This window comes from Parasteatoda tepidariorum, chromosome 2, assembly GCF_982258835.1.
Source record: "Parasteatoda tepidariorum strain Cologne lab strain chromosome 2, Ptep-v5.0, whole genome shotgun sequence".
Taxonomy (NCBI): domain Eukaryota; kingdom Metazoa; phylum Arthropoda; class Arachnida; order Araneae; family Theridiidae; genus Parasteatoda; species Parasteatoda tepidariorum.
In genome coordinates this window covers 64,059,506-64,079,801 of record NC_141756.1, presented here as the reverse complement: position 1 = coordinate 64,079,801, position 20,296 = coordinate 64,059,506, and the positions used below count along the sequence as shown (strand labels likewise).

The 20,296-nt window shown below is 33.3% G+C and overlaps 1 protein-coding gene and 1 pseudogene across 2 annotated transcripts; one reads left to right on the top strand and one right to left on the bottom strand.

Annotated features, from left to right (window-relative positions):
• Nucleotides 1–673: 673 nt before the first annotated feature.
• LOC107441502 (hydroxyacylglutathione hydrolase, mitochondrial pseudogene) lies at nt 674–1,823 on the bottom strand (annotated as a pseudogene). The gene has a single exon (XR_015431399.1). The product of XR_015431399.1 is annotated as a hydroxyacylglutathione hydrolase, mitochondrial pseudogene (transcript).
• A 173-nt stretch (nt 1,824–1,996) lies between these two features.
• Nucleotides 1,997–19,519, top strand: LOC107441477 (NFX1-type zinc finger-containing protein 1). The gene is made up of 4 exons (XM_043048264.3): nt 1,997–2,118; nt 2,241–2,359; nt 3,594–3,669; nt 12,518–19,519. Coding segments are annotated over exons 3-4 (6,519 nt in total). The 5' UTR covers nt 1,997–2,118; nt 2,241–2,359; nt 3,594–3,667; the 3' UTR covers nt 19,035–19,519.
• Nucleotides 19,520–20,296: the final 777 nt, after the last annotated feature.

The window sequence follows — 20,296 nt, the reverse complement described above, 5'->3', positions numbered from 1 at the left end:
AAAAACTGCACAGCTTTATTTAAAAATCGTGGGGGGGGGGAGTCGAGAGAATGTAGTAGAGTATCAAAAAGTGAATTTTCAAACCTTAAATTCTTAATGTGAGATTACTCATGTGAGTAAGTTGCAATAATATTGAATTAAAAATATCAGAATTTCAAAAATTAAGAAAAAATCCATGGATAGATTTGCTGAAAAAGAATAATAATATCCCATGAATTTCTAACTGCCGTGTGAAACTCTCCTGCTTTAATATTGTCCTATTAAAAATATCAAAATAATAAAAAATCCGTAGCTTTTACAAGCATTTTAGATGAAATGCAGAATCAGAAGGTGATCATTCAAACACGAGAGTAGAAATTTTCGTAGTTTAATATCTTAATATTTTTAATTTACAAAAATGTACCTAATTCAATTTTATTTAAGTAAAATAACAAAACTTAAAATATTAAAGAAAAATTTAAGAATAGGTTGGAAAGGATATACAAATATATTTACTGACAACCAGATTTTTTTTGCTTGCTATAACATTTTTTTGAATTCTTATAGCCTTTGTACAGACACTTTTTGGTAGTTTCTTTTAACTAATTTTAACTAGATGTATTGATCACTAAATTCATACGAACAGCTATCATGTAACAATAGTATAAAATTTATTAAATTAGTCAGAACAATATTTCTTAGGATTTATAGTTTTTATGAAAAATTAGACAATTGTACAACAAACATTAATAATTTCATATGAATACATATTCATATATATATATATTTTCATCACATAATCTGATCTTCATTTTTTTAATTATTTAAATGTATCTTTCTTTTCTCTAAGAACTTTCATTACTGAAATAGGATCAGTTTGATCAGTATATTGCTGCACAGACTTTTCACTTGTCCTCATAAATGGATTATATTTCAACTCATCTTCAATATAGGATGGTACAGAATGCTCTCCTTTCTTTAATTTTTCCTCAATCACTTTCAGTTTAGTTAAAGCATCTTTATTATCAGGCTCTACAGATAATGCAAATTTCAAGTTACTCATAGTGTATTCATGACCACAATAAATTTTAGTATTTAATGGTAATGACCCCAAGATATTCAATGACTTTAGCATATGAGCTGCCGTACCTTCGAAAAATCTACCACACCCTCCAACAAATAAAGTATCCCCAGTGAAACATATATGACCTAAGTTGCCAGCTTCTGTAAAATAACACACATGACCACTAGTGTGACAAGGGGTATGCAAACACTTTATATTCAATTCTCCAATACGGAATTCTTCTGAATGTGATAGTATGTGCGTCATAGCCTTTATTCTTTTGTCACCACCGTAAATTGGTGTATTTTTTGAACATGTGGCGATTGTTTCATTTCCTCCATCGTGATCTAAGTGATGATGTGTGGTAAGGACAGCTTTAAGAGAAATGTTTTTTGAATCTAAGACACGAAAAACTTTTTCTGGTTCCACTGGGTCAACTGCGATTGCCGATTTTGAACAATAATCGGCTAATATATACATGAAATTATCGCTTAAAGCTGGAACTATGAGAACTTCATAACGATTATTTCTTTCTTGGTGATAGTTTTTACATTGCTTAGAATTTTGAAAGTAACGAGGAAAATTAGAATATCCAGTTCTGAACAAACGGATTTTATTGAAATTGTTAAGGAATACTTTATTAATTAACATTTTTGAATGTAGAACTAAATATAAATTGTTTTAATAAAGTATGATATTAGTTTTACAGATCTAGAATCATGAAGAAAAGATGACAGAAAGATTTTTGTTTTGGTTATATATTTTATTTGACACTTCCGTATGCCTGTTTCTGTTACAATGAAATACTTTTTAAAGAAAAGGGGATTTTGCAATAAACCATAATAAGTTGATAGGCTAGAAAGAACTAAAAAATTTTATTAAATTTGTAGTTTATAAAGAATTTTATCGTACTTCCTTTACTATATGTTACGTATTTCACAAAATGTGACCAATATTAATTTTAAAAATAAAAACCGTTAATTTGATATTGTTATTTTGGCAGTAGCCAACATTAGTTTCGGTTTCAATTTAAAACTCAATAGTAAATACTAATAATGAATATGCATTACGCAATTGTAAGTTCAAGTTTCTCTCTTGCAAAGTTTCAGTTTATAAAATATTCAAGCTGCATAAGAATTTACAAGTTCTATACTTCCAGTTTTATGAAATTTAAACATAGTTTTCTTTTTACTTATAGAAGTGCCGAATGCAATTGTTGAAGACAGAAACCCATATTTAAATTGTGATAAAAAGTTAATTAGAATGATCTAAGGATTTAATTTATGTAACAGAATATCATTAGTTTGACGCTAAAAGGTATGAGTTATTTATAAGTTGTGTTATTTATATATATTGTTTGTTATATTATAATTGATAATATATTTTTATTTAGTCAAAGTGGGGATGTTCCCCTTTGTCGGGTTTCAAGAATAGGCGAGAAAAATATTGCTCTGTTCGAAAACTTTTTTAAATTTTAATTGGAAGATTAATAATTAAACATGCTAATATTTAAAAACTTAAAACATTCCCTGTATGATTTCCTATGAAGGCAATGTGGCATAAAATATTTTCAAAAGACACTTTAAATTAAATGTGTTAATGACTATTAAAAAGGATACTTCTAACTTTATCCCTTTAGTAAAGAGAGTGCTGTCTTAGATTAAGTAATTCTATTTTGTAAGTATTTACAATTAATTGCATTAAGCCATATTATGCCATATTAACTTATTAAGCCATATTAACTTATTGCATTAGGCCATATTACGCATAAAGAATAATAAAACCTCAAAGTCAATTGGAAAAATTTATTAACTAAGCTAACAACTAACTAGTTATTGTATTTAAGTTTCTTTTGCTAGGTGGCCAAAATATTAATGTCAACATTCAAATTTGCTTTCAAGATATGTGATAGTGTTAAATCTCGTAGAGATTTTTCCGTATCATGATCTGTCGTGTCAAATACAATCGCCAAGATGCCAAACAGATTTTAAACTTGCAATTTTTTAAAATGTTTGCCCAAAGGTGGCTGTGAGTTATATCTTTCAAGTTGGTCCCTTTATGTGATGATTATTTTAGTTTCTCGCAGTGAAAGGTGACAGGACTTGGCGAATACTACTGAAAATTGTACTATCCATTTAAAATGTTTAATTATTTTTTGAATATATTTATTTTATTAATTGAAATTGTGCATAATTTATGCTGGTCTTGTTTAACATATTAAAAGCTAGAATTCCATATTAATAAGCTTGATCCATATAAATAACATTAAAACTTATTTTTACTATTCTCTATTTTAGTTTGATTAATTTATAATTTTTCTATGGTTACTATTTTTTTATGATTAAGAGACAGTTGTGACTGTTAGGGGACAGAGGTGACTTAGAAGTAAAAATTAACTTGTACAGCACTTGGATTTGCCTGGGCATAGTGTTGCAAAAATTAATTAAATATTGGGTAATGATTTCCTAATATATAAGTATCTAATAAATTTGTCTTATTGTTATTTATTTTTTTGATCATGTTAAAAATGTAATGTAATTTTATATTTTAGAAGAATATGTATGAGCATGCTGCCTAGAAACTGAGTCCCAGGTTTCTATCTAGATAAAAGCAGGTTCACTAACAATGTAAGACATAACTTATCAAATTATTTCTACATATTAATTTTTTTCATTATGTATTTTGATATTTTTTTATTTTTTTGAGCATATTCTTTATTTTTTTTTTTGTCAAGGAAATTAGTATAAATATATTGCTTGATAATTAGAATAAACATATTGCTTGATATATTGCTAGTATAAAAAATATTGCTTGATTACACTACCAAAGAGGTTAGTAAAAGAAATGGTTAGGAGAATAACTATTTCCGTTATATTTTTGCCTTCTAAAAGTATGAAGAATTGCATAATAATGAAGTTACTGAAAGGAGTTTTTGTAAAATGTAAAGTATATTGTGTTATTTAATTAGTTTTTATGTATAAATAAACACATAATTAGCTTTAAAGTTAATGAGTAAAATTTCTTGAAGCATTGTGTATATTCGTGAAATGAAATGCACAGATCTTTTCTAGAATGTAGTACATTTATTTCTAATTTTCTATGTATGAGTTCCTTATATGTCTTAGAATCTACTCAAAATTATCAAATTTTATCTTTATTATCTGCTTTAAAATAAAGGAAATAATATTATAAATTTTTAAATATATATATATATATATATACATATATATATATATATATATATATATATATATATATATATATATATATATATATATATATATATATATACACACACAGGGATCTGTTTAAAATAAATTTGGGTCCGTTAACAGACCCTTCACAAAATAATTTATCTTTTAATCGGACCCTTCACAAATTTGTTTATCTTCATTATTTTTTTGTTAATCGAATAAACCCTTCTCGGGAAGGGGGGGGGGGAAGACAGATGTAAATGAACTTAGTTTTGTCTTAGGCAGAAGCTTCTTCCTTTATTTCTCCGAAATGAATATTCTGTGTTCAGCAGTATAGGCTAAATACCAAATATTTGTAAGCTGCATCTCTAATTTAGTAGCAGCAATTGCTATTTATGTTTTAAAATTTAATTTATTTTAATTATAATTTTAAAGTGTTGAGCATAATCTTGTATGTCTTTACAATTTAAAAACTCCTTGAAAAAGTTTTTTGCAATAACAGGACCCTATTTGCTCACATTCACAAAAGCAGGTCCCTGGTAAAAAGAATGTGACTTAACGTTTATTTTATATTCACAAATTACAAGTAATTTTTTCATAATTTTACGAAAACAGACCTTTCACAAATATATATATATATATATATATATATATATATATATATATATATATATATATATATATATATATATTAAGCATTTATTGTTCACTCCATGATTATAATTTAAAGATTTTAATGAACATGTAGAAAAGCTCATTAAATTTAATTAATAATTACGTATAAATGAACATGAACAATATACATTCAATATACTGCAATGTACATTCATTTTCTGAAAATCATTTCATTTTATGTTCACTGTATTATCAAAACTTTCTTTTATATTAAACAAAATTTTTACCTAAATAATAAGTAATAAAACACATTTTTTGTTCTTTTTAAAATATGAAATATAAACTCAACAGGGTGGCCACCCACCTGGAAAACCTGGAATTATCAGGGAATTTTTTTTATACTGGAAAAAACCTGGAAATATCAGGGAAATTTGGATAAAAATTTGGTATATGTTGTGGTGCCTCTTCTTCAAGATGACAACCTCGACAAAGAGAATTAGATTCAATTCCCAGTATGTATTATAGGTGTCTCCTGAGGATGCAGTATCCAGTAAGAAGACCAATGATCTTCCTAAAACTGTTTCTATTAAGCTTTAAAAGCTCTTTTTGACGTACATTAGGACAGTCACGATTCAGCTCCTTAGCTTGTCTCTGACCATCAGCGACGCGCCATTGCTCATGTGCAATTTTGCCATAGAGCTTGAATATAGATGCCCTAAAAGAGGTGGGAGAAATTCCCAGAAAAACAGAACTCAGCCTGAAAAACAGTGACATAGCTTCTCAAGGGAAAGTGAAGTTTGGTACCATCATTGGAGCAATGAATTCCTGTTCCTGATTTGAGATCAAGCCTTGTACCATCAGTGTACCGTTTTAGACATTTGCCTTTAAGCCACCGAGGAGAATTGAACCATTCATCTCTAGTAAGAAAATGGATCTTGAAAGGCTTGTGAAAAGCATATCTTAGTGACATATAATCACTAGGCGCAAGGCCGGATTTACGTATAAGCTGTAGCTTGGGGCCCCGAGATGACAAGGGCCCCCAGATCCTACTTTCTACCCTCTTTTTTTAAAGTTTTATTCGAAACTGGGGCCCTCAGAAGCCCAAAATGCATTTTTTTTATTTTTTACAATGTCGGACATAATTAATATAAATAAATGACTGAATAAAACAAAAAATTTCGCTGTCATTAGTAGGGAACATATCATCTTTCAAGCAATTTGAGTATTAATAAATTATTTATAAATAAACAATTTTTTAGTTTAAAAAGTAGAAAAGTTTTTTCTTTTGCCCCATCAATCGATCATCAGACTATTTAATATCTGTTTCTAAGGATCAGAATTCCCTTTTATTTTACTTTAAAATTGTACAAATGATATATTTAATACTTTCATGTGATATGCAGCAGTTTTAAATAGCACTTTAAAATATCTAAAAAAGGACAGAAATTGTCTGTTCAAAAAAAAAATTAACTAATACTTTTGAATAAGAATTTAAATAACTACACACGTTTGTTTTGCTATCTCATTCTATATAGCTCTATTTAGAGTAGACAGTTGCGTGTGGGTGTGATGATGACGTAATAAAAGAGGCATACAAAAAAAGCAAATTCCATTTCAGTTAAAATCCTCAATATTATATTTTTAAACTCCTCGAAAATGTAGTAAAAGAGGTATACAAATTAACTGTCGCAAGCAAATTAATATTAATTAAGAACGAAACAAAAATGATATCGAAATATGCTGAATCACTAATGAGACCGGGATGAAAGACATCGAAACCTATTTGATTGAATAGTATAACTAGGTGTTTCTAAAATTATGAAATCTATCAGGCTTTAATTTTTTTTTCTGTCACAAACTTTATCAGTAATTAAAAATAATAAATTCGTTAGATTTCAATATATTGGTTCTGTTTTTTCGTTGATTAAATGTTAAACATTAACAGATATTTGTCTTTTAAAACATTTCATTCTATAATAAGATAATTATTCTACAATTGTAATTATCTAAAACTAATTGCTAATTGATATAAAGCTTTAGTGTGTTCCATTGATATGTTGAATGTTCGTTTTGGCTGGATGCCCGGGACAGTTGCTGTTTCACATCCTAGCCACTATACACCATCAAGAGCAGAGCTGATACTTTAAACCCGTATGACATTTATTCTCTCTGATATCAGGGATGAGATTTTTCCGCTTTTTAGCGGATTTCCGCTTTTTTCCCTTTTATCTCTAGAATTTCAGCTTTTTTATCAAAAATTCAGATTTTTCTAAAAATTTCACTTTTTTTAATAAGTATTCCGCTTTTTCAGAAAATTTACTGATTTTCAAAGAGAAACTGAAAATTCAAACTACATAGCTACCAATCCTTTCTAATTTTTACTTATTTTAGCTATTTTCTCCCGTTTTACTCGCAGCAGATAAGATTTTCCGATTTTTTTACCCGCCCTCCAGTTAGATCCGATTTTTGTACTTCAAACGACGCTGCTTCTGACAAGCCTTTTAGAGTCTTTGCTAATATCTCGATTCTTATTTGCGCGATTTTAATATCAGACGTAGCTTTTCATATTTGCGTGTTGCGATTCTTATTCACGCGATTTGAATATTGTACGTTGCGATTCTTATTTACGAGATTTAAAAATCCGATATTGTGATTCGTATTTACGCCTTTTTAAAAACCTATGTAGCGATTCGTATTCACGCAAGTTTAAAATTCAATGTCTTGATTTGCTCATGCGGTTTATAATATCAAACATTGGTTTTCGTATTTATACATGATTTTAAAATAAGGCATTGGGATTCGCCTTCACGCATTCTAAAAATTCATAATTCTTATTTATGCAATCTAAAAATTATGCATCATGATTCGTATTTACGCGATCTAAAAATTATGAATCGTGATTTGTATTTGCGCGTTTTAAAAATTCTATATCCCAGTTTGTATTTTCTCATTTTCAAAATCGTATATCTAGTTTCATATTCATGTGATTTCAAAATCCATAATTGTTATTCATATTCACGCAATTTTAAGATCAACTATCGCGATTCTTGTAAGAAGTTAATTATTTTTTTTTAATTAGTTACTATAAAGGTCACTGTTTTTCTAACGACGATTATTAGTATATGTAAGTGTTACAACATCAGAGAAACTGGAAGGGAATATATTCAAAACTTGCATTCTGTGCTTGCAAAGAAGAAAAAATAGGATTTGTCACAAGATGTTTGAAGATGGACTAACGACTAAATATAGCAAACATAAAAGATATAGCAAACAAAAGCAATCACTTAAAAAGGGATTTAATTTAATGTTTTTTTTTTTTTTTGGAAAAAGAGTTAATTAACTCATCATCAAGATTTTATTTATAATTGCTGTTATTTATGCTATAAAATGCAAAATTCTTATCAAATAAAAAACAATTATCTGAACAGTTGCTGATTGTCATGTAATTTTTCAAACTAAAATAGCAATTTTTGTATGTTAAGGAGTTACTATATATTTCTACTTCACTGTTATTGATATGTTTCAAAGGGCTCTAGTTAGATTAGACTATAATATGAACATAATGATTCGGTCCATTGTTAAAGTTTTTTTTTCCAATATAATTTAAAAAATAATATTACTGATATATTTGCTATAAATCACATAACAGTATTTATTAAAAGAAATGAAATATTAATGTATATTCTCAGTAGTTTTAATTTGCTAAGCCAGGTAGTTTTTCAAGTAATAATTGTCTCTTATGTGAACTGATGAAAAATATAATTTCCAGCTTTATTTTTTCAATTGGTAATTTTTATTTTCACTAAATGTTAAGTATCAATGTAATCATTTATATAATAATAGATTAGTACGCAATTGTATGTCAACACATTATTTATTACCTTAAACTGTCTGGAATTTATTATTGAAGGGTTGCGCTTGCGTAAAATTTACTATCGTGGAAATTCAGCTTTTTTGCCTTTTGGCTAATCTCATCCCTGTGATATTTAATAGACCCTTTAATAAATCCTTAAAAGTATAAGCCAAAAATTTACATAAATAATGGAAAAAAAATTTCTTGCGCTAAAATTTAACAAGTGTACTTAAAATAATTAAAAAGAAAGCAAAAATAATGAAGAAATATTTTCAATATAAACATCAATTAAATAGTATCAGCTTACGAAATGTTCTCTTTATTTTTACAAACAGTATTAATATAACGGCCCTCACCTTCTCCAAGGACTGCTGGATTGGGTTCAAAATGACAAGGCTACGGAGTTGAATATTAGTAGTCGTGAACTCGAAATTGGGTCGGCTGTGCAATGACTGTTATGAAATAAACTAATAAATTTAGCAGGGATAGCCAGGTTGATAGGGCGTTGGACTCATGTTCGTGAGAATGGGAGTTTGAATCGAGCCGGCAGATGAATACCCATGTATAAAATGGTGACTGGTGCATGTTAAATCTGTCGGGGTCACAAAGTCCTCCAAGTTCTCATAACAAATAAATACCTCTGGGTACTAATCTAGCAGTTCCCTTGTCTTCTGGATTGGGTTCAAAATTACGAGGCTACGGACTTGAATATTAGTAGTAGTAAACTCGAAATCGGGTCGACTGTGTAACCACTGTTATAAAATAAACTAATAAATATCAGAGTCTGTTAACTTGCCAGGTTGATAAGCATGCTGTGTGTAGGACTGTGGCTTATCTATGAGCACAGTATCTCTAAAGTATCTGTCAATAAGCTTTTCAATAGCTTTCAACAGACAGGAAGTGAGGCTAATTGGTCTGAATGATTTGGCCTCAAAGTAATTTTCCTTATCTGGTATTGGAATGAAAATTACACTGGTATTCCTCCAAGAGTAAGGTATATACCCAAATGCTATACAGGATTGTAAAATCCTACATAGAATAGGGGCTAATATGTTCACCCCCTGAATAAGCATTATTGGCATGATATCATCCATGTCTGGTGACTTGTAGGGCTTAAACGATTTGATAGCCCATACGACTTTTTCATAGGAGACCACCATCTTGGCGGCCTCCCAGTCATACTTATTACAAGTAGTTGTAGGATTATCATAAAAGATGTTCATTCTCTACGGGATGAGATCCAGGGAAATGAGCTTCAAGTAGTTCTCCAAAAGCTTCTTCCCCTGGTTCACTGTATCTGCCGCTTGTAAGACGGATGACATTTAGATTGCAATTAAAGTCTTTTATAAGGATTTTTGTAATCTTTGCGGTATCAGAAGTAGTGTTAATGTCATCGAAGAAAATCTGCCAAGAGCGACGTTTAGATGCCCTGATAGCCTTGATATAGGCAGTTAGAGCGTTTCGGTAGGACTGCCATTCTCCAGATTTCTTTGCTCTGTTAAATAGCTTCCTACATTTCTTACGTAATTTACTAAGCTCAGAAGACCACCAAGAACCTCGCCTTGGGGAACTAGTGGACGTAACATTACATGAAATACGATATGAATCAAGTATGATCTGTTGCACTTAGTCAACTCTACATCATTAACATTATTGTACTGACCAGAGAAGCTCCCCATCTTCCTCTCCAGAGCTGCTCTAAAGGAACCCCAATCAACTGTTCTGGGGTTCCTCCTTATGACCTTCAGTCCAGAGAGGCCTTTAATAGAAAAAAGTAATTAGTTGGTGATCTGAAGCAGTAACTGCACCAGATACCTTTCAATCAGTAACGTAATCTATAGAAATAGAGTTACATAAAGTAAGGTCAATAACTTCCCTCCTGTTACTTATAACAAAGGTATGTTCATTGCCTTTATTAAGGGCATACAAATTAAAATATAAGCCATGTTCCATTATACTTCTCCCCGCTGGTTTCTATCACTGCTACCTCACACTGTGTGGTGCTCATTTGTATCACAGCCGAAGATGAATCTACAGCTTGAACCACAGTGGCCAATTATAGTTTTAGTAATATCAGTCAATGGGTCTTTCTCCTCATAGGGGAGATAGGCAGGAACAATGACAAAGTCAGAAATTGTCTCATTGTCATAGAATTTTAGCTTAACAGCAACTAAATCCTTATTGAGAAAGTTGACAAGATTAAGGGCATTTAGATTAGACCTAGCCACTATGCAGGCCCTGGGAAGGTCACAACGGATATCATAAAAAATATTAAAACCTTCAACGTTGAGCCCCATAATTCTACCTTTGTGGTTCCAAGGCTCTTGTATAAGAGCAATATCTAGTTCTCCATCATTCAACCTTTTAGCCATAAGGCCAGAGGCAGCAATGCTGTGACGGAGATTAATTTGACCAACCTTGATTATTGCCACAATTGGTTAGCAATATGAGTAAAGCCAGAATGGCACCTACCTATCCTGGTTAGCTTTAGAAGAAAGATCTCCCTTTAGCAGCTCTATTGCTTCATCAATACCAAGCATAGAAGCTGATGAGTCAGGTTGTAAAGTTACGTCCGACCCAGAGTCCAACCCTAGCTCTGAAAAATCAAGAGCCCTAATTGAACTTACCTTAGAAACAGGGGAATTAGGCTTCCAAGGTTTATCCTTCTGATCCATTTCCTCCTGGTCGTCAGGTTCGACAGAGAGGACATCCGATGTTGTTGGAGCCTCTGCTGCCTTTTTCTTGTTAGGATCATGGATAATCTTAATGACTCTACGATCCACACCAGTGAGTGCACTATAATTGACCCTCACAATGTCTTCCACGTCTTCAGGCTCAACCTCAAAGATCCATCTAGGGGTGCCCGGTCCCACAGCATTCTGCAGAACCCTCCACCCCATAGACTTCAACCCTGGGGTCAGTCTCTGAAGACGCCACAAGAAGGTGCCCTGATCAGAGAATTGCTCTCTTGTCTTAAAAGCCACCTTCACAGGTTTGGGTAACTCATCAGTGCCTATAACTCTAAGCGTGAGGTCGCCCAAGGATCTGTCATTAAAGTGGCCTCTAATCCACTCTACCGTGTACTAAATACACTGAATAACCAACGGCATTTTTTCGCCAATGGGAATGGCGTCAGTCTGCGCTAAGATCTCTCGGAGGATGTTGTTGGAGTCTCCCAGAGAAAGCTTGTCCGAAGGAAAGTCCTTCCTGACAATAGCAATCTTGGTCGACTTGGCTGCACAAGCGAAGGAAACTCTAGATTGGAGGCTTCCAGTTGGGTCACCCACTTCAGTTTGGCTACCCTCACTAAGAGGAATCACTTCCCTGGACTGGGTTCTCCTCCCAGGAGCAACATCCTCTTTGAACTTCTTACCCCTCTAGGCTGGCCCACTGGATGAGGGCGTTGCATCAGAGGACCCAGGCCTCTTAGCTTCGTCACTCGCTTCAGTGGCTCTCATTTTTCTCTACCTTCTTCTCTGGTTCATGGACATTCCAGTGATGCCAGACACACTTTCCTCCGAGTGTCTCTGAAGACCAGAGACTCCTGCAGAGGAAGGGCCTGTACCTTTGGACACCTCACGAGGTACCCTTTTGGGCAACCACTAACATGAATGATGGGCATTGAGCCATGCAAGTCCCTAATGCTGTCCTGCAGCAACTGCTGATTGAGTCCTAGAACGTGCTAGAAGATCCGTTCATTAAATCACAAGTTATTCAGAGTGTTGTTTTTTTTCGGCTCACTGTACATGTATTTTTGTATTGCCTTATAATTATTATTCAATAATGTTAATTTGTGTAATGTTTTTTTTCTAGGAGAGCTATATGGAACCAAGTAAGTAGCGCTGCTCATGATAATGAGAAGGAAAGTGATGATGTTCCAGTGAGAGGTTTAAACGAGCAATTAAGGCATGGAAATCGAAGAGCCAGACCAAGAAATTCACAACATTTTAATCAACCAGCTACAAGAAGAAATGAAAGACAGGGTATTAGCGCTGACTCTCATGAAAATAACAATGCTAGAAATAGAGTAGATCAGAATTTTCCAAGACAAACTTTCCAATCTCGCAACAGACAGAGTCGTTCAGCTCGGCCTCGTGATTACTCAGCTTCATCTAGAGAGGAAAATCAGTATACCCACAAAGCATCTGATTTCACAAATCCAAGCAAACAAAATTTTCCAAGGCAAAACTCTCAATCTCGTAACAGACAAAGGTACGAACAGGAAACCAATGGAAATAATTCTAGAGGCAGGCGAGGTAATCACAATCACAGGCCTCGGCCAGTCAACAAAGAGTTTGGAAATGGCGTGGCCAATCAGCACCATCAAAATACCATGGACCAAGGTGTTAGAAGAAGCGAAAAAAATGATACTGCTTCTCTACCCTCCGAGCAGAAAGACATAGATAACCATCCTCAGTTAAAGGAAATTAAACCAATGGGCTTTGAAAGGCTTAAAGACTTGGTGAATAAGAGTGCAAGCGAAATCGTTCTGACGATTTGCAATTCTAGAAGTGGATTCATTTTGCGTCTAAATACTTCAATGGGGCGTGATATGACAGCATATGTATGGTTAGCTTTAGGTAAATCCGTCTCTGCCCACTTGTCAAAGAATGTAAATAACATGGTTAATATGGTGACTAAGATTGAGAGTTTCATGGAGAGTATATTAACTTTTCTGGCCTCATTTCAAAGATATGATTCTAAAGGTTACCACTTAGATTCTTTGGCTAGTTTAACTGATTTTCTATTTAAATTTCAAACTACCATACCTTCGTCTGCTTCCGATGTTTTATTAATTACATTGCCACTCTTAGAAAAAACGTGTCAAAAATTCTTAGAAAGTTCAGGCGAACGTTATGCAGAGGTTTTTAAAAAGCTGAGAGATATCGAAGAGCAAAATAATTTGTTTTTGAGAAAATATACGCCTGCAGAAGTGAAAAAGTTATCTAATAAAGAGCGATTACAACTTATGGATCCACCTGAAAACTATAGATCTTTGCCTGTGTTACCGAATATGGATGATTTTAATATTGTAAAAGCATTCATTCGACCAAATATCACTAATGGTTGTTATACGGATTCAGAACACTATCTTGACGTGCAGTACCGTTTGTTGCGTGAAGACTATGTCAAGCCATTACGTGATGGAATTACTGAATATTTAAGATTAAAGAAAAGTGGGAAACCTGTTAAGCAGTGTAAAGATTGTAGAGTTTATGAAAATGTGCAAATCGTTGATCAGCAATTTGTTAATGGTGGTCTTGTACATATGGCTTATTTCAATGATTCAAGTTTTTCTAGACTAAGATGGGAATACAGTAAGCGTTTTCTCACAGGATCTCTTCTTTGCTTCAGTGCAGATGGCTTTCAAAGCATGCATTTTGCTTCAGTTGCTCGAAGACTACCACAACAACTTAAAAGAGGACTTCTACTTCTGCGGTTTGAATCCTTATCTGATGAAGTGTTGAACTTTGGTTCTGATAATAAATTTGTTGTCATAGAAACAACAGCTTACTTTGAGGCATATCGACACAACCTCAGTGCTTTGCTTCAACTCAACGAAAATAATCTACCAATGAAACGTTACGTTGTTGAGGTCAAAAAAGAAGTTAATGCACCTCAATATTTGACCAGGGCATCTACCTTTGATATGCGACCTCTTCTGATGCCAATGAATGGAGATTTTATCCAACACATTGCCTCTGAAAATAATGATATTCTTACTACTTATGAATTCCCACCTGAAATGAATTTTAAGGCTAGATCTATCAATGTTCTTGATGACAGATATTGGCCTTCTCATTCTGAATTAAAGCTTGATCCAACTCAGTTCGCTGCGTTAAAGGCAGCAGTTACTAAAGAATTCGCTGTTATTCAAGGTCCACCCGGAACTGGAAAAACGTACATAGGATTACGAATAGCCCAATTACTTTTGCATAATAAGCAAAAATGGGAGACCGAAGAAAATCATACTCCAATTTTGGTTGTGTGTTACACAAATCATGCTTTGGATCAATTTTTAGAAGGTTTGTGCGTGTTCACTCAAAAAGTGGTTCGCGTAGGTGGTCGGTCAAATAATGAAGCACTTGCAAAATTTCAACTTAATAATTTAAAACGTATTTTGGAAGATAAAAGGCAAGTTCCCAACTACATTTTTTCAAATCTTAAGCAAAAGCAATCTGAATTATATTCAATAAAGAGAGACATTGACAGAATAAAGTCTTCGGTTGAAGAGAGCGTTAAAAATGTTTTGGGTGAATCTCAATTAAAGAACTGCATGCTAGAACTTCATTATCGTAGTCTTAAACAGTGTGATCTTAAAGATAATGGGAATTTGATACTGGATTGGTTAGAGATTACAGTCAGATCGGTTAAAACATTAGATGATAATGATGAGTTAGATGATTCTGATAATGAAGAAATCGGTGATTTTGATATTAAAAGCATCTTTAAAGATCAGCTAATTGATATTCCTGTGAGTGAAGGAAATCAGCTGAATTTAAATTTTGACAAGAGTTTACTAAGAAACGGTATAAGATATGAACAGATTATAGCACAACATCTTTCCGAAATTATTGAAATTTGCAATCCATTTTCTGAAGTGCAAGCATATAATATTAAGGATGTCTGGAGTTTGGACTTAATTTATCGTTGGAAACTTTATAGGTTTTTTGTCAACTGCTATATTCAGCGTAAACAATCGGAGTACCTTGAAGCAATGAAGGTTTATTTACGCCAACGTGAAGAATTTAGATCCGATAAATTCGAACTGTTGTGCTCTAAGCAATATATCCAGCACTTAAAAAGTGATCTACAAGGATCGTTATCAAAAATATTAGATGAAAACTCTCTTAAAGATGTAATTCCGCCATGGCATTTAAACTCACTCTTTAACACAAACATTAATTTAAAAGGAAGCTCCCTTGTGTGTCATTGGCTGGAACTCAGTATTGAAAACCCAAATGGTTTAAGAGCTCGCTTCGAGCTAATTCGTAATCTTAAATTTATATCAAACCATCTAAAAAGTTTTCATGAAAACACTGGAAGCAAAGAAAATGTTGATGTCGATGATGAAATCGATAGCGAAGGGGAGGCCGATATTGAGTATATTGAAGCTGAGAGAGATATTGACAGTGAAGAGTTCTTTGATGTATCATTTGACATCCCCAGTTTGAAGCAGAGACAAAAACTAATTCCCACTGTTGATGACGGATGGAAAGTCCAAGGAGGTGAAAGAAAGCGAAAACATTATATTAAAAATAATTTGCGTAATAATGACGTAATGTCTGAAGAAGAGGCGAAAATTGTAAGTGATGTTTGGCGTCTGCCGTTGAAGCGGCGATGGTGTCTCTATAAATATTGGTTGACTTGCTATATTAATGAAAAGAATAGAGAAACTTTGGAGTTTCAAAACCAATTGCGTTCAATACATGAAGAAATCTGTGAACTTCGAACTGAAGAAGATATGTATATTTGTCGTCAAGCTGATGTTGTTGGGATGACAACTACAGGAGCTGCTAAATACCGACAGATCGTCCAAAATTTAAATCCAAAGATTGTCATTGTAGAAGAGGCAGCAGAAATTCTAGAAAGCCATTTAGTTACTTCTCTTGCACCTGGAACGGAACATGTCATATTAATTGGAGATCATCAGCAATTAAGACCTAATCCTACGGTACATTTACTGTCTGTTCAATATGAGTTAAACGTATCATTGTTTGAAAGAATGGTGCAAAACGGAATGGATTGCTATCAGTTGGGCATTCAACATAGAATGAGACCTGAAGTCGCAACCCTTCTAGTTCCACATATATATGAAAAATTAGAAAACCATGAGTCCGTGACAAGATACGAGAACATTAAAGGAGTTATGAAAAATGTATTTTTCATTACACACAACTATTCAGAACAAAGTGAAAAAGATACGAAAAGCCATGTTAATGAACACGAAGCCAAATTCTTGTTAGGTCTCTGTAAATACTTTGTTCAACAAGGGTATGATCCCTCACAAATAACTGTTCTTACTACCTATTCAGGCCAGTTGTTTGCTATGAAAAAAATAATTAGCACGAAAAAAATAATTAGCGGTGTTAAAATCACAGTTGTCGATAACTATCAGGGTGAAGAAAACGATATTATTTTGATATCTTTTGTTCGAAGTAATGAAGAAGGCGAAATCGGATTTTTGAAAGAGCCAAATCGTGTATGCGTGGCACTGTCTAGAGCGAAAAAAGGGTTTTTTTGTATTGGAAATTTCCAATTGCTGGCAGAAAGAAGTAATTTGTGGAAAAACATCGTCTCCCGCTTGCAAAGCAATCAAGCTATTGGAGCATCTCTTCAACTAGTGTGTCAAAATCATCCTAATATAAGTAATGATGTGGCGCATGAAAAGGATTTTGATTCTGTGCCTGAAGGTGGATGCACTCGCAACTGTGAAGCTCGTCTTTCATGTGGACATACGTGCCCTTTAATGTGCCACACATATGACAAAAATCATGAATTAACAAAGTGCTTGAAACCTTGCAATAAAAAATGCTCCTATGGTCATCCTTGTAATAGAAAATGCTCTGATGAATGTGGCTTATGCAGGACTCTAATTATGAAGACTGTAGAATCTTGCCGTCACCAAGTAAAAGTTAGGTGTTACCAGAGTGAAGAGGAGATAGTTTGTGACAAACCGTGTGAGAAGATCCTGAGTTGTGGTCATACGTGTTTGAAAAAATGCGGGGAGAGTTGTTCTGTTAAATGTGAACGAATATGCACAGTTCGATCTGTCATTTGCGGTCATGACATTAAAGTAGAATGTTTCCAGTCAAAGAATATAGATTTATTAGCTGACAAATGTACTGAGCCTTGTCGAATGCAACTAGCTTGTGAACATATGTGTAAGGGAAATTGTCGTAGGTGCCATCAGGGTCGATTACATGTAGCGTGTCTTCAACCGTGTACGAGAATTTTAGTATGCGGTCATGAATGTCAATCACCCTGTTCAAAAAGTTGTCCACCCTGTAAGAGACCATGTGAAAATAGATGTGTTCACAGTAAGTGCCCTAAGGAATGTGGTGAACCTTGTAAAGAGTGCACCGAACCTTGTGAATGGCAGTGTATTCATAAACAATGCAATCGCTTGTGTGGACAACTATGCGATCGTAGTCCTTGTGATAAACCTTGTCCAAAAGTATTAAATTGCAAACATGCTTGTATTGGACTATGCGGTGAACCTTGCCCAAGGCAATGCAGAATTTGCCATCAAGATGAAGTAACTGAAATATTCTTTGGTTCTGAAGATGAACCTGGTGCAAAATTTATCTGCCTTGAAGATTGCAAACACATATTTGAGATAAACGGTATTTCTCAATGGATGACATCTCAGAATTCCGAGTCGAGACAAATTCTAATGAAGTTTTGTCCCAAATGTAAAACTGTGATAAGGAAAAATTTGCGATTTGGTAATGTTATTAAATCGTGCCTTCAAGATATCGAAAAAGTTAAAATTCTGACGTATGGTGACAAGAAGAGGAATATATTACGAGCTGTAACGCTTGCGGAGCGTTTAAAATTATCCTCTGTTACATACGGTAAATCTTTATTAGAAATCTGTGCTCCTCTTTTGAAAGTTTTGAATTCGGGTAAATCTCGAAGCGTCCAGGAGCTAACAGTAATGGAAAATATAATATCAGTTGGCGAAATCTTTGTAAAAGCACTTAAAGGCAAAGATATTGTTATGCTTTCCCGAGTTGATAGTGACAAATTAATCAAAAATACTGTTTCAGAATTTAAACAATTCTTAGAAAAGACGAGTCTTTGGTTAGTTTCATTTTTTCGTGATGAATACTTAACAGCTTCCGAGCAACAGCTACTGGAATTGTTGTGGGAAGTTCGACGAATGGAATCGGCTACTACATTTTTGCAGTACATTGCAGGACGAACTATAATAAATTATGATTCTCATTTTCGTAGCATCATTGATTGTCTTATGACCTATTCTCCATTCTGCGAATCAAGCCTGGCTGTTTTTTCCGAGAAGTTCAAAGCTTTAACCGAAAAGTATGGAGGAGCAGTCATCAACGTTACTGAGGATGAAAAGAAATCTATATTGAAAGCCATGGCTCTTACTAAGGGGCATTGGTTCCAGTGTCCTCGAGGTCATGTTTATTGTATCACAGAGTGCGGTGGTGCAATGCAACAGAGTACTTGTAATGAGTGTGGTGAACAAATTGGAGGTATGAATCACGCTCTACTTCCAAGCAACCGGGTTGCAACTGATATGGATGGTTCTCCTCATGGTGCCTGGTCCGACGCCATGAACATGGACAACTATCGTTTCTAATGTTTAATATTGTGATTTTTAATACCCTATAAATTGTTTTTACAAATTACAATGAATGCTAGAATTGGAAACATTTTTATGCAAGTTGAATGAAATGTTCAACTAGAATATTTTTTTAAATAAATGATTTGATATACTGGCCAATTAAATTATTTTAATTTATAGCAAAGGTAGCAAAGGAATATCTGTTATGAAAGTACAGACCTTTCAGTTGCCAGGTTTATAGTTTTTGAAATTCACAGTTTTGGATAATTTTCAAATTTCTATGTGTAATGAATAATTTGCCTTGCTATGATTGTTGACAGTTACTGGTTAATTGATAAATTTTTAATGGCTTGTATTAAAATTATCATTATGCAACTAATTTTTATTTACTGTTTCCTGTTATTGAATGTAAAAATGAATTTCTATTTTAGTTTTACTTAAGCATGCAAGTCAAGTGTTATAACTCAACTCAAGAAAAATAAATAGATATTTTACTTTTACTGACACTTTTTATTTGTTTCTAAAATTAGTAAGTAGAAAACTTAGTTTCTAATAGGAGGATTTTAATGAGAGGTGTATAATTTTTCATTTGTTGCGCACTGTGGTATATATATCGTGAGAGCGCTTTTTAAACTACGTTTTCCTCCCGACCAAACTCACCTGTTGAAGGGGGGGGATGGATAGTTCCAAATATTCTTTTAATTCAATCCTTTTTATTTTATTTTCGCAAATAAACTATTAATGAACATTTACTCTATTCGGCCGTATCGTATTCAAACATGTAAAAAACGAGGCTATCATTCAATCACAATTTGAGTTATAAGGCCTACGCTTTATCTCTGGAACTAATGAAGTGAATCAAATTGTTTTTACACTTTATCGTATAGATGAATTTTTTCACCTATTTAATCGACGTGATTTTAAAATGGCTAAAATCCAAAGTTGCAAGGATTGATTACTTCTTGGGAAATCAAAATTTAAAAATGCGTCTTCTTGAAGATGGAGAAATAAGCAAAAAAAGGAAATTAACCCGTAGCCTTAACTTTCGCTTGCCTAAACGTCTTAGTACGGGAAAATGATATCACCAAATCAAAAGTTGGAATTTTGTTGTTTAAAGTGTTTTGCTCACTGCACACCAAAATCGTAAGTAAGTTTATTATTTTGGACATATCTGAAAATACGTGTGCAAGAAAAGGGACATAGTCTGAAAAGCATGTTTAAGGAAAGGAAATAGGAGACACAGTTCTAACTGCGGTTTTTTAAGGAAATTGGCATGG